The sequence below is a fragment of the Salvelinus namaycush genome, chromosome 36 (genome assembly GCF_016432855.1).
Source record: "Salvelinus namaycush isolate Seneca chromosome 36, SaNama_1.0, whole genome shotgun sequence".
NCBI lineage: Eukaryota > Metazoa > Chordata > Actinopteri > Salmoniformes > Salmonidae > Salvelinus > Salvelinus namaycush.
Window position 1 is genome coordinate 19,877,813 of NC_052342.1, and position 14,996 is coordinate 19,892,808.

General features: G+C 42.2%; 1 protein-coding gene across 1 annotated transcript; it reads right to left on the bottom strand.

Annotated features, from left to right (window-relative positions):
• Nucleotides 1-7,783: 7,783 nt before the first annotated feature.
• On the bottom strand, nucleotides 7,784-14,774 carry LOC120030464 (galactose-3-O-sulfotransferase 2-like). Its single transcript, XM_038975880.1, has 5 exons — nucleotides 14,755-14,774; nucleotides 13,548-13,698; nucleotides 13,284-13,430; nucleotides 9,552-9,672; nucleotides 7,784-8,715 (listed from the first exon to the last, which is right to left on the bottom strand). The coding sequence occupies exons 1-5, from the start codon at nucleotides 14,772-14,774 to the stop codon at nucleotides 7,784-7,786; spliced, it is 1,371 nt and encodes a 456-aa protein (XP_038831808.1).
• Between the last annotated feature and the right edge of the window lie 222 nt (nucleotides 14,775-14,996).

The window sequence follows — 14,996 nt, forward strand, 5'->3', positions numbered from 1 at the left end:
AACCAGTACACTATGGTTGTTTGTTAATGTTAGGCCTATCAAACCAGTACATTATGGTTGTTTGTTAATGTTAGGCCTATCAAACCAGTACATTATGGTTGTTTGTTAATGTTAGGCCTATCAAACCAGTATATTATGGTTGTTTGTTAATGTTAGGCCTATCAAACCAGTACATTATGGTTGTTTGTTAATGTTAGGCCTATCAAACCAGTATATTATGGTTGTTTGTTCATGTTAAGCCTATCAAACCAGTACACTATGGTTGTTTGTTAATGTTAAGCCTATCAAACCAGTACATTATGGTTGTTTGTTAATGTTAGGCCTATCAAACCAGTATATTATGGTTGTTTGTTAATGTTAGGCCTATCAAACCAGTACATTATGGTTGTTTGTTAATGTTAAGCCTATCAAACCAGTATATTATGGTTGTTTGTTAATGTTAAGCCTATCAAACCAGTACACTATGGTTGTTTGTTAATGTTAGGCCTATCAAACCAGTACATTATGGTTGTTTGTTAATGCTAGGCCTATCAAACCAGTACACTATGGTTGTTTGTTAATGTTAGGCCTATCAAACCAGTACATTATGGTTGTTTGTTAATGCTAGGCCTATCAAACCAGTACATTATGGTTGTTTGTTAATGTTAGGCCTATCAAACCAGTACACTATGGTTGTTTGTTAATGTTAGGCCTATCAAACCAGTACATTATGGTTGTTTGTTAATGTTAGGCCTATCAAACCAGTACACTATGGTTGTTTGTTAATGTTAGGCCTATCAAACCAGTACATTATGGTTGTATGTTAATGTTAGGCCTATCAAAGAAAGTTTCTATTCCCTCGATTTACCCTAGTTACTATTTCCTTGTTTTTCCCATACAAATTAATTAAATCATAATGATATCCATTCAATTTATAATACTATTTGGTGGAATGACAATGTATTTAAGTTACATTTCGTTGTTTCAACACCTTATTGTTTTTTTTAATGGCAGTGAGAAAACATGTCCCATGATTCCAGGTGAGTATTCTTCAAGTCAACATACATGAGACAAAACCCCTTTATTTCAATGGTGTCCAGTACCATTCATTCTCACAGATATACAATATGTAACATGGTTCCCATCATGTGAGAATAGTGTATCAAGTCAATAGTAGAGAGGTCAACAGGAAAGTATCATTATCACAGTACCACCCTTATTGAAAAAAAAACACATGAATTTCACATATAATGTTCCAAAACCACATGAATTTCACAGAATTACGTGAAGTGTTCCAAAAACGCACGTTTTCGCGTGATCGTATGAGACGTTAATGTGATAACACGTGACAACATGTGAAGACACGTGAAATGTTCCACATGGGAAATCATGTGGTTTTTCTGTACGGGCATAGCAATCTGCACAAAGATGCCTTGAAAGTAGCCTGTGAGACTCTCAACCTCTGGTCAAACATCAGCCTTGGGGGCAGAGTGGTCAAATATCAGCCTTGGGGGCAGAGTGGTCAAACATCAGCCTTGGGGGCAGAGTGGTCAAACATCAGCCTTGGGGGCAGAGTGGTCAAACATCAGCCTTGGGGGCAGAGTGGTTAAACATCAGCCTTGGGGGCAGAGTGGTTAAACATCAGCCTTGGGGGCAGAGTGGTTAAACATCAGCCTTGTGGGCAGAGTGGTTAAACATCAGCCTTGTGGGCAGAGTGGTTAAACATCAGCCTTGTGGGCAGAGTGGTTAAACATCAGCCTTGTGGGCAGAGTGGTTAAACATCAGCCTCGGGGGCAGAGTGGTTAAACATCAGCCTCGGGGGCAGAGTGGTTAAACATCAGCCTTGGGGGCAGAGTGGTTAAACATCAGCCTTGGGGGCAGAGTGGTTAAACATCAGCCTTGGGGGCAGAGTGGTTAAACATCAGCCTTGGGGGCAGAGTGGTTAAACATCAGCCTTGGGGGCAGAGTGGTTAAACATCAGCCTTGGGGGCAGAGTGGTTAAACATCAGCCTTGGGGGCAGAGTGGTCAAACATCAGCCTTGGGGGCAGAGTGGTTAAACATCAGCCTTGGGGACAGAGTTGCCTTACAGGCTGCTTTCAAGAAGTGTAAATCCCATCACTTTAAAAAAATTAACAAGTTTGGAGGAACAAAATGACAATTTCTTACAGTATTGTCAGTGGATACATTTGCCTATATCACTCACTGCTTTGTGTGTGTGGTTGTATTCTTGCCATTGCTTTAATGAATAAATAATTCATAAATGTGGTAACTTGGGTCACATACTGTACATTGTGTGTTTTTGTATATTGATAATATTATAATAATTATGTCTCAAAGATATGGGATAATCAACATAATTAAATTGTGTATCAATGTGTGTATGTTTCCATTAGCTCTTAAATGTAAAAATAAAAAAAATAAGAGTGCATTCCAGTCAAATTTACCTTAAAATAATACATAACATATATACAAGAGATTTTAAAAAGTAATGATAAATACAGAAACTGTCATTTTTAAAACCCTGTTCCCAAAATGTACAGTTTAAGGCAAAAAAAATAACTTTTATTAGCGTTTGTATTTTTGTCATTCAACATTTTCTTTTTCTCTTAATAAAACCACCAAAAACCACCATCTCCGAGTCTCGGTCAAGACGATCAAAAACTACAAACATGGAGACAGTAAAACAGTGAAACTAAAAGCCCACCATAACCGTAGTTCATAACATAGACACAATGAAAGACATAGCACTGATGTAACCAACAAATTCTATTTTTAGTTTTAAGTCTAACCATTGTACTAAATTAAAATATATATTTCAGTTGTGGATGAATCAACTGTATTGCTGTTGAGGAAACTACCTGAACTCAACAAAGAACGGCAGTTACCCAACGGAGTGTAGTGTACTGAGATGAAATAAAATGATAAAACGTCACGCCTCCTTCCTTAAAAGGTGAATTTAACAGTTGTAAAACTGCAGTAGGCTAATGTGTCAATGTGATTGTGTAATAAATGTTCCAGGTTTTATGGACAACGAATTCCTTGACTGTTTGTCACACACTAACTAACAGACGCCACTTTCACAATGGTAATACCAAGTCAGTTTTTTTTTCAATCCGTTTGGTGCAATTTTCACAAGTCTGTGGTATATTTTTTACAACTAAGCACAGAAATCTAAACAGATCATCAAAATGGCTCATATTTCAAAACTCTAAGCACATTTTCCATTGACTGAGCACCAAACAAATTCAGTGTTCACTGCACCGAATCGCTCTTTCAATTCGGATGCATATTCAATATAAGCATCTGCTTTTCAAAACGCAATATTCACTTTACTTTTGATATGATTTTGCAAACAATACAATTAACTATTACTTAATCAAACTGCTCACTACTGAACCAACATGATGTAGTGCCTAGCTAACGTGTATAGCTTGATAACTGCTGAACATTGTCAATTTCAAATCATGTATGGATGTGGCTGTAAATACTACATCCTCATTCTCCATCAGCCAGTGTGCTACCATTATACCATGTGCTACCATTATAGCGTAGTGTACAATGCACTGCTGCAATACCTGGGATTATACAGTATATAACAATACATTCCAGCCAGTATCTGAATTTCATTGATACATTAAGCTAATGAATGTCAAGCAGAGACAGGTGATACTGTGTCATTTGACAAGTCACTCAGAAAAGGTGATATTGTACAATTTTCCATGGGGCAGAAATGGCATACAACACCGTGGTAACGTTTTTACCGTAGCCGACGGCTTTAAAATACCACTATATCTGATTATTTGACCTATGTACTGTAGTACTGTATGTACTGTGTAAGGATATTGCAACTAAAATGGTGCATGTCAAGTTATAGTCAAATTCTGTATGGAAAATTATATTTACAATCTACTATTCTTTCTAACCAGCACTTCAAAAATAACAGTTTTTACAATGTGCATCTTGTATTCTTTGCTATTGGATTTAATGTTAGTTAAAATTACTAAATGGTGAGCCTATCATTATCTGATGTATTGGCGACTAAAGTAAATGTTGTATTTTATGGAAAACTTTGATTTGGCATGAATGACACAGGGGTGAAAGATGTGTGCAACCTCAATGAAGGCACAATCAAAGGTTCTGAACATAAGACAGGAGGCATTACACGTGTTATCAGTTTAGAGTTTTGTACATAGAGCTCAGAAAATATACCACTTACATCTGAAAAATGTGCCAAAGTGATAAAAAAAACAACTAAATAGATTACACTGCACCTGGAGTGGTGAATGGAAAGGGAAACGATAGCTGTGTGTGTGTGTGTCCCTGTTATCTAAAGAAGCCTCCGGTAAATTCTGTTCAAAGATGCTGTGTCACACCAGCAATTATGTAATGTAGATTGTGTTCAAAGATGCTGTGTCACACCAGCAGTTATGTCATGTAGATTGTGTTCAAAGATGCTGTCACACCAGCAGTTATGTAATGTAGATTGTGTTCAAAGATGCTGTGTCACACCAGCAGTTATGTCATGTAGATTGTGTTCAAAGATGCTGTGTCACACCAGCAGTTATGTCATGTAGATTGTGTTCAAAGATGCTGTGTCACACCAGCAGTTATGTCATGTAGATTGTGTTCAAAGATGTTGTGTCACACCAGCAGTTATGTAATGTAGATTGCTTAATAAAAATGAACTGACTTGGTCACAGATTCTCTCCAAAAATCACAGCTTGTTCTGCCAAAGACATTAATACCTGTGTGTATCTTACACTAGTAAGATCGTCAACCAATAATAACATCCTGGTACTCAGTGGCCTCAGTGGTATTACTATAGCCTGGTCTAAGATCAGGATAGGAGTTGGTTAATACAGCACAACTAGATCTGGGACCAGGCTATAGCATTACACCTCCACACCACCAGATGGCGTGCCTTTATACATGCACCCCATGGTCACTTGACACCAATTGCGCTGGCTGGCTGGCTGTGCCACATGGACATGTGAGAATGCATTTCAATGAGCTTCCATGATTCACTTACGCTGTCAAGCATGACGGTGTACAGTGTGTGTGTGTGTGTTAAAATGTATATACTATGTAAGATATGATCTACATACGTGTTCTTGTATGTAAGGTATGCATGAGACGTACTCAGGCTTCACATGTGAATATCTATGTGAGGGGGTGGAATCATAGCTCGCATTGAAACCTACCATTGAGCCAGGGAAATACTGGGTATACTATATTACATACACTGTACATACAGTATGAAAAGACACACTAAAAAAGGTTCATAGTCAGACTTGCTATCCATTCAACCACAGTGCTTCAGTTCAGATACAGTACATGTCGGTCCCTATCAAAGTACCATGTGTTAACATTAAAGGCCCAGTGCAGTCAAAATTCTGTTATCTAATTGATACCGCTGATGAAACTAACACTGTAGAAGTTTTTTACATTGTTATTATCAGTGTTATTTCCTGATAGTTGCTGGTCGAAAAATAAATATCTACACAGGACCTTCTAATCAGCAGGCTTGCATGGGCTGGAGTTACGGCTTTCCATGGTGACATCACCATGCGATAAATTGTTTAATAGATAACAATAACAAAGAGTTAAAATCCTCTCTGCCAATAACAGCTAGTTCAGTCCACCCCCCCAGACATTCCTAGCAAAATTCTAGCTTGAGAATTTTTTCATCAAGAAACTATTTTTGCCCTTTTTAATAGAAGTCTATTACTTATTGGTAGCCAGAAATGATTTGACATTGAGATTAAAAACGGCTGCATTGTGCCTTTAAGATGTTTTCCATCTATCTCTCTAGAAGACATCACAGTAAGGCCTATTGTGAGATTCACTGCTCTTCAATGCTGGCTTTGTATCAGTGGAGGCTGGTGTCACTTTAAATTATAGGCCAGGCTCATTGTAATGGCATGAATAGAATGCTATCAAACACATGGAAACCATGTGATTGTTGCCGTTCCTTTCATTGCATTCCAGCCATTATGAGCTGTCCTCCTCACACCAGCCTCCGCTGCTTCATATGGACTACATTTTCTACGCCAGGCACACTGTGTTCAGAGGGATGGATTCCATTCCGATCCTCAGTCAGAACATGCAATTCACATCATCCCTATCCCAGCATTTACAGTAGCTATGGCTGGCTGCCTGTTTGCTGTTTTAACATTAGCATTCAAGAAAAAGGTAAAAGCCAAGTTATTTTTCTAAAAACGAAAAAAATGCTGACAATTTGATCGTGCAAGAGAAGTTGGACCTCCGAATCTCAAGCAGAGAAGCAAACTTTTTGAACAACAGTTGGCCCACTGAATGCAATGCAATTCCATTTCACGTCCACAGTGTTCATAAAGTCCAGAGAGCGAACTATACTGTGACATTCAGGGGAGCCTCTACTAGGATTTTTTTTTTTTTATTGGCCTAATAGTAAAGATATAATTATAATTTATCTGTAAAAATGTATTACATTTTAATGTGGCATGAACACAACCAGTCATGAAGTTGTCATCTGATTGTCAAACATATCACTTCAAAAAATAGGCTACCTGCGGCTGCGCACGTTCCTCCACTCCAAAATAATTCCAGCATCCAAACAGTGCACTGTGCACGCGCCATTTAATGAATAGAAAGAGACATCTGTTACAGACACCATCAGTGTAATGACATTTGGTGATTGTCATTAGGTCTTCTACAGTGGATGTATTCTTGGATGCCAAGGGAAGCCATGTTTCCCCCAAAATGTGAACAATAAAAAAAAATACAAAAATAAGTTTAGTAATTTTCCCTCAATTCGCAAAGGAAACACTTGAGTAAATGAGGGATACAAAGTATATTGAAAGCAGGTGGTTCCACACAGGTGTGGTTCCTAAGTTAATTTAGCAATTAACATCCCATCATGCTTAGGGTCATGTATAAAAATGACCAGGTGCCCATTATTTTGGCTACCATGACTAGAAGAGATCTCAGTGATTTTGAAAAAGGGGTCTCAAATGAGCATAGGGGGTTTAAAGGGTTTGTGTGTGTGTGTGTGTGTGTGTGTCACCAGATCTCAACCCAATTGAACACTTATGGGAGATTCTGGAGTGGTGCCTGAGACAGCATTTTCCACCGCCATCAACAAAACACCAAATTATGGAATTTGTCATGAAAGAATGGTGTCACATCGCTCCAATAGAGTTCCAGACACTTAGAGTTCCAGAATCTATGCCACGGCGGCATGCGTATTGAAGCTGTTCTGGCTCAACGCCCTATTAAGACACTTGATGTTGGTGTTTCCGTTATTTTGGCAGTTACTTGTATCTCACCAGAGAAAGGATCAGAGCGTGCGAAACGCCACCCCTCTGTCATACTTGTTTGGTCCCGACAGCATCAGATATGGGCAACACATACTGAGCGGTAAGATTGATGCGTCTTGCTGTCGGTGCGTGTCTAGGTCAAATTATCAATACCCCTCCCCCCCAAAAAACATTTTGGGACTTTTATTACCTTTAGAGGAGCTCATGTGTCATTCAGGGAAGCTTAGCTTCCCCATAATTCGCACCCTTACATAGTCAATATGAACATAAGGGAGTCATAACCAGTCATAACCGTTCATAAATGAGTCATAAGATGTGCCAGAAAAACGGGAATGTACAATAAAGTGGAGGTACAGCAGGGTTGGAGGGAGAATGGGTCTTTCGGAGTACTTCAGTAGTACTTGAGTAATAGAAATACTCAACAAGTGCTTGAGTACGAGTACACAGGCTCATGCGGGGTTTAGTCTTATCCACTCCCCACCTGGAATTAATTCTGGATGGAAAACTATCTTATGTTCCTTTTCCCCCCTCTATCTCGCGCCAATGTTTGGTTATTATTATTACTACTACGAGATAACCGACTCCCGTCCCAGTCCCTCTCCTCCTCCCCCATCCTCCCTCCTCCCTCCACTCCCAGCTCTCCTGTCCTGAGTTGGGAGGGGCCTTTCCTCACGTAGGCTCCCCCAGCAGGGATAGCTGGGGGCGGAGCTTGGGCAGGCTGGGGAGCTGCCCTGGGGAACTGCCTGGCATCCAGCAGATCTTTATACTGGATCTCCGGCCTGATCATCCTCAGACAGGCCTGACGGGTAGCGTTGTCCAGCCCAGGCTGGAGCTCATATCCTAGGATCTTCACCAAGCCGCTCTGGAAGGGCCTGATGTTCTTGTCTCGGATGCGGCTTGCCTCTACCGGCTTCCCGCCTTCCCTCAGGCAAGCCTTAGCCAGCAACTCCCGGCGGGTCCGGAGTAGAACGACCTCTTGGTCCATTCTGGCTCTCCCAAAGCGATCCACTTCGTCCCAGAAGTAGCGGTTGAACGCCTGATAGAGGTGCCAGTCCAGGGCGTTCCACTCCCGGAGCTTCTGGCGTTGGTTGTCTGTGAGAGCCTTGGCGGGGGGCTGAGCAGCGGCCGCTTTATCCACCCAGGAGCGGCTTCCACTGGACTTTTGCTGCCGGGCGTTCAGGCTAAAGGAGACGACAGCGTCCAGAGGCCAACAGAGGGCGTGGCGGAGCAGTACCATGGATTCGTCGAAGTGCTCCGAGACCAGGATGAGTTTGAAGGCACGTCGGATGGCCACTTCACCTCGTTGCGCCAGTGAGGTGGAGAAGTTGGCGTTGTGGTCCAGGCCGAAGTCGAACCACAGCAGGTTGCGAGCGTAGTGGTTGTTATGGAGACGGGGGTCGTAGTACTTCCAGGGGTTGTCTGCGAAGTCTCCCAGGCCTGTCAGATTAAGATTAGATTAAGATTAGAAAACCTAAAATGTCCTCAATGAGGCTATTCATTTGATAGCATCCAGACTCTATATACATTGGTGATGGGGGGGGGGGGGGGGGGGTCTATACATTTACATATCTCAATGTTATTTTGGACGATATTATATCGATACTAGCATTGGGATCAATTCCAGTCAATTCAGGAAGTACACTGAAATTCCAATTTAAAATCTCTTAAATGCTTTTCAATGAGGAAAATGTGGAATTTGAATTTGGTTAACATTCTGAATTGACTGGAATTGAAATAGAATTGACCCAGACCCTGACTGACTCCAAGTATGGATTTTTTAATTAGGTAGTTTAAAATATTGTTGTATGCTGTTATTTAATTTTACATTTTTGTACTTTTTACCCCTTTTTCTTCCCCAATTTCGTGACATCCAATTAGCAGTCTTGTCCAATCGCTGCAACTCCAATACGGACTCGGGAAAGGCGAAGGTCAAGAGCCATGCATCCTCCGAAAAAAGACCCTGCCAAGCCGCACTGCTTCTTGACACACTGCTCGCTTAACCCGGAAGCCAGACGCTCCAATGTGTCGGAGGGAACACCGAAGTCAGCGTGCATGCGCCTGGCCCGCCACAAGGAGTCGCTAGAGCGCGATGAGACAACGACATCCCGGATGGCCAAACCCTCCCCTAACCCGGACGACGCTGGGCCAATTGTGCACCGCCTCATGCGTCTCCCGGTCGCAGACGGCTGCGACACAGCCTGGGATCGAACCTGGGTCTTTAGTGACACCGCTGCGCCACTCCGGAGGCCTATGCACTATGATTTGATATGTACCTTTGGCTTTCCTGAAGGCAGGGGCAACGGATTTGTAGTAGGCGTAGGACGACTCGGTGAGCGCTACAGGGTCACGAAGGATGGAGAAATAGAAGGTGTCGGCTGGCATCACCTTCCCTACCTGTAGTAGACCGCAAAAGAAGAGAGGTGAGAGGTTAGAGGGGTCAAAGGTCATGGAGAAAGAAAATGAGTGACGGATGCCATCGTCAAACTGTTAGATAGGATGTTATTTTAATGAAATCATGACATTTTTCTTGACACCCAAAAGTACTCGTTACATTTTGAATGCTTAGCAGGACAGGAAAATATTCAAATTCACACACTTATCAAGAGAATACGTGGTCATCCCTACTGCCTCTGATCTGGCAGACTCACTAAACACAAATGCAGAGTGTGCCCCTGGCCATCCGTACATTTTCAAAACAAGAAAATGGTGACGTCTGCTTTGCTTAATATAAGGAATTTGAAATTATTTTAACTTTTACTTTTGATTCTGAAGTATATTTAATCAATTACATTTACTTTTGATACTTAGGTATATTTAGAACCAAATACTTTTACTCGAGTAGTATTTTACTGGGTAACTCTCTTTTACTTGAGTAACTTTCTATTAAGGTACAGTTGAAGTCGGAAGTTTACATACACTTAGGTTGGAGTCAAAAACGTCGTTTTTCAACCACTTCACAAATTTCTTGTTAATGTAACCGATGTGAAATGGCTAGCTAGTTAGCGGTGGTGCGCGCTAATAGCGTTTCAATCGGTGACGTCACTCGCTCTGAGACCTGAAGTAGTTGTTCCCCTTGCTCTGCAAGGGCCGGGGCTTTTGTGGCGCGATGGGTAACGATGCTTCGTGGGTGTCAGTTGTTGATGTGTGCAGAGGGTCCCTGGTTTGAGCCCGGGTCGGGGCGAGGGGACGGACGAAAGCTATACTGTTACATTAACAAACTATAGTTTTGGCAAGTTGGTTGGGACATCTACTTTGTGCATGACAAGTAATTTTTCCAATAATTGTTTACAGACAGATTATTTCACTGTATCACAATTCCAGTGGGTCAGAAGTTTACATACACTAAGTTGACTGTGCCTTTGAACAGCTTGGAATATTCCAGAAAATTATGTCATGGCTTTAGAAGCTTCTGATTGACTCAAATGATGTCAATTAGCCTATTGGAGGTGTACCTGTGGATATATTTCAAGACCTACCTTCAAACTCAGTGCCTCTTTGCTTGACATGATGGGAAAATCAAAAGAAATCAGCCAAAACCTCAGAAAAAAATTGTAGAACTGGGCTAGGTCTACATAAGGGTGCTAATTTTTTTTAAATTCACAAAAGCTCTGACGAAGGCCATGAGGCCGATACGTAAAGCTTATTAAAGATCAGTGATACTATCAAGAGCAGTGTGTTGTTTCCTTTTTCATTCAAATGTCTGAAGGTACCACGTTCATCTATTCAAACAATAGTACGCAAGTATAAACACCATGGGACCATGCAGCCATAATACAGCTCAGGAAGGAGACGCGTTCTGTCTCCTAGAGATGAACGTACTTTGGTGCGAAAAGTGCAAATCGATCCCAGAAAAACAGCAAAGGACCTTGTGAAGATGCTGTAGGAAACAGGTGCAAAAGCATCTATATCCACAGTAAAACGAGTCCTATATCGACATAACCTGAAAGGCCGCCTAGCAAGGAAGAAGCCACTGCTCCAAAACCGCCATAAAAAAAGCCAGACTATGGTTTGAAACTGCACATGGGGACAAAGATCGTACTTTCTGGAGAAATGTCCTCTGGTCTGATGAAACAAAAATAGAACTGTTTGGCCATAATGACCATCGTTATGTTTGGAGGAAAAGGGGGGATGCTCGCAAGCCGAAGAACACCATCCCAACCGTGAAGCACGGGGGTGGCAGCATCATGTTGTGGGGGTGCTTTGCTGCAGGAGGGACTGGTGCACTTCACAAAATAGATGGCATCATGAGGCAGGAAAATGATGTGGATATATTGAAGCAACATATCAAGACACCAGTCAGGATGTTAAAGCTTGGTTGCAAATGGGTCTTCCAAATGGACAATGACCCCAAGCATACTTCCAAAGTTGTGGCAAAATGGCTTAAGGACAACAAAGTCAAAGTATTGGAGTGGCCATCACAAAGCCCTGACCTCAATCCCATAGACAATTTGTGGGCAGAACTGAAAAAGTGTGTGCGAGCAAGGAGGCCTACAAACCTGACTCAGTTACACCAGCTCTGTCAGGAGGAATGGGCCAACATTCACCCAACTTATTGTGGGAAGCTTGTGGAAGGCTACCCGAAACGATTGACCCAAGTTAAACAATTTAAAGGCAATGCTACCAAGTACTAATTGAATGTATGTAAACTTCTGACCCACTGGGAATGTGATGAAAGAAATAAAAGCTGAAATAAATTATTCTCTGTACTATTATTCTGACATTTCACATTCATAAAATAAAGTGGTGATCCTAACTGACCTAAGACAGGTAATTTTTACAACTATTAAATGTCAGGAATTGTGAAAAACTGAGTTTAAATGTATTTGGCTAAGGTGTATGTAAACTTCCAAATTCAACTGTATCTATACTTTTACTCAAGTAGTATTTTACTGGGTGACTTTCACTTCTACTTGAGTAGCTTTCTATTAAGGTATCTATACTTTTACTCCAGTATGACATTTGGGTACTTTTTCCACCACTGCAGATGACACAGAATGTCAGCATGCACTGTCATCTCAAACTGACAAACCCGTTTTAGCTCTGATGTGTCCTGTTATCAAAAGTAATATACACACACCCACACACAGTATCGCTCCTTCTTCAGTTACAATACGTGGCTAACTCCTGTTGAAACATTCACCTACAGTACATACAACTTAAACATTCAGTCCTTTCTTTTCCAACAGTGACATGAGTTAACGAAACACCAGGGAGCTGACAGACCTACAAAAGATATCAGCTCCATGCAAATTACAATCTGTGTTTTGCTAACATACGACAATACCAAAACATTTGATTTTAATTTTATTTCATTTCCTCAAGAAATAAAATTCCAACATGTATTTCTAATTAAAACTTCAAATAAAATGTGGAAAATGTTCTACTTTTATAATTTTGGGGCGTAATCTGGGGCGTATTCATTGCGGAAACCGTTTAAGAACCAAATGGAAGGGCAAAACAAGAGTTTCTATTGGACAAATTCAGGTAGGTCCCTCCCTGTTTTGTTCTGCATCGCAGCGCTAGCTATGCCACCAGAGACTCTGGGTTCGCCCCCAGGCTCTGTCGCAGCCGGCCGCGACCGGGAGGTCCGTGGGGCGACGCACAATTGGCCTAGCGTCGTCCGGGTTAGGGAGGGTTTGGCCGGTAGGGATATCCTTGTCTCATCGCGCACCAGCGACTCCTGTGGTGGGCCGGGCGCAGTGCACGCTAACCAAGGTAGCCAGGTTCTCGGTGTTTCCTCCGACACATTGGTGCGGCTGGCTTCCGGGTTGGAGGCGCGCTGTGTTAAGAAGCAGTGCGGCTTGGTTGGGTTGTGTTTCGGAGGACGCATGGCTTTCGACCTTCGTCTCTCCCGAGCCCGTACGGGAGTTGTAGCGATGAGACAAGATAGTAATTACTAACAATTGGATACCACGAAATTGGGGAGAAAAGATGGTAAAATTAAAAATTAAAAAAACGTTTTGCAACAGAATTGACGTAATGAATACGCCCCTGAAGTAACGTACCTCTGGTTTGTTGAAGCGCATGTGGTTTCCCATGATGCTGAATTCTGCCACACGGGGCCCTCTGTAACCTTTGACCCTGTGGGCGTTGAAAGGGAGGGGGTAGTCGAACTGATACCCCAGAGGCAGGGCGAAGCGCAGGTCCTTCTCCTAGAAGAAGAAGAATCCAATTGCCAGATTATTATGAGGTTTACAGTATTTTTGCACAGCTTTGTGCTCTTTTGAAACACAGAAATGTTTCCCTGAATGTGGAGATGGAGTCTGTACCTCTCCGTATCGGTAGAGAATGTTGAGGACGGTGCTGCTGGCTGTCTTGTGGGTTTTCAGGAACATGACGTGGCTGCGGGGCCGACAGGAGCCCAGAGACGGGCCCTGGCCATCGGACGAGAACAACCACCGCAACCTGTCCTGCTGGAGGCTATTGGGAGACAGGGACAGAGAGCGAGAGGGACAGAGAGAGCGAGAGGGACAGAGAGAGCGAGAGGGACAGAGAGAGCGAGAGGGACAGAGAGAGCGAGAGGGACAGAGAGAGCGAGAGGGACAGAGAGAGGGACAAAGAGGACAGCGAGAGGGTGACAGTCATTTGAATATCAATAAAACAGGTTAGATTGTAATAATTTAGCAGACACTTTTATCCATACAACAGTTGGAGCACTGAAAGAGAGCAGGGACGCTAGTTCTCCTCAGAAGGCTGAAGGATTTAGCCAAAACCCCTAGGTAAAACTGCCAGATGTGGAGAGAAAGACAGGCAGAAAGGGAGAAAGAGAGAAGAATGAAAGAGAGAAAGTTGAGTGAGGAAGAGAGAGAAAGTTATTGAGAGAGTGAGGAAGAGAGAGAGTATGAAAGAATGGGACAGAGAGAGGGAGAAAAGCAGCAACAACAACAAAACTAAGCACATGTCTGTCTCTCTAGTGTACAAAACAACAAATTACATTCAAGTGTGTCTATTCGCTGGAGTGTGTCCCAACTTCTCAATTTCAAAAATTATTTATTGGCATGACAAAAGAAAAAGGTGTATTGCTGCTTTGGCAATACACAATGTAACCTACCCAACCCAAGGCCCATATAGCTAAAGCTTGTATCCTAATAAGCTATTTTGTAATGTTGTTTTGTGCACAAGTATTTGTTGAAGAGTGTCTTGTATTCCCATATGGGCTGTGAACCAAATGGTGAATGAAATAATATAAAATCAACCACAGTCAATCTATGCAGCCCCAGGCAATACACCTAAGTCTTACCAAGAGCATGCCCGCCTAGAAATCCAGTCCAACCAGTCCTGCTGTCTTCTGTTCTGCCTCGTCTGTCCTGTTATCTGTCTATGCACCCACCATAGGGCTCCCGAGTGGCGCAGCGGTCTAAGGCACTGCATCTCAGTGCTAGAGACGTCACTACAGACCCTGGTTTGATTCCTGGCTGTATCATAACCGGCCATGATTGGGAGTCCCCATAGGGCGGCGCACAATTGGCCCAGCACCGTCCGGTATAGGCCGTCATTGTAAATAAGAATTTGTTCTTAACTGACTTGCCTAGTTACATTTTTTTTTTATTAAAAAAAGAGTGGAGGCTGATGGGAGGAGCTATAGGAGGATGGGCTACCTTTAGGCAGTTATAGAAGAGACAGCTCTATCCTCTTAGTCTTTTCTAATCTATGTTCTATTGAAGAGCAGAATGAAATAGAAACATAACACAGATATAGAGTAATAACAGAAGAAGAAG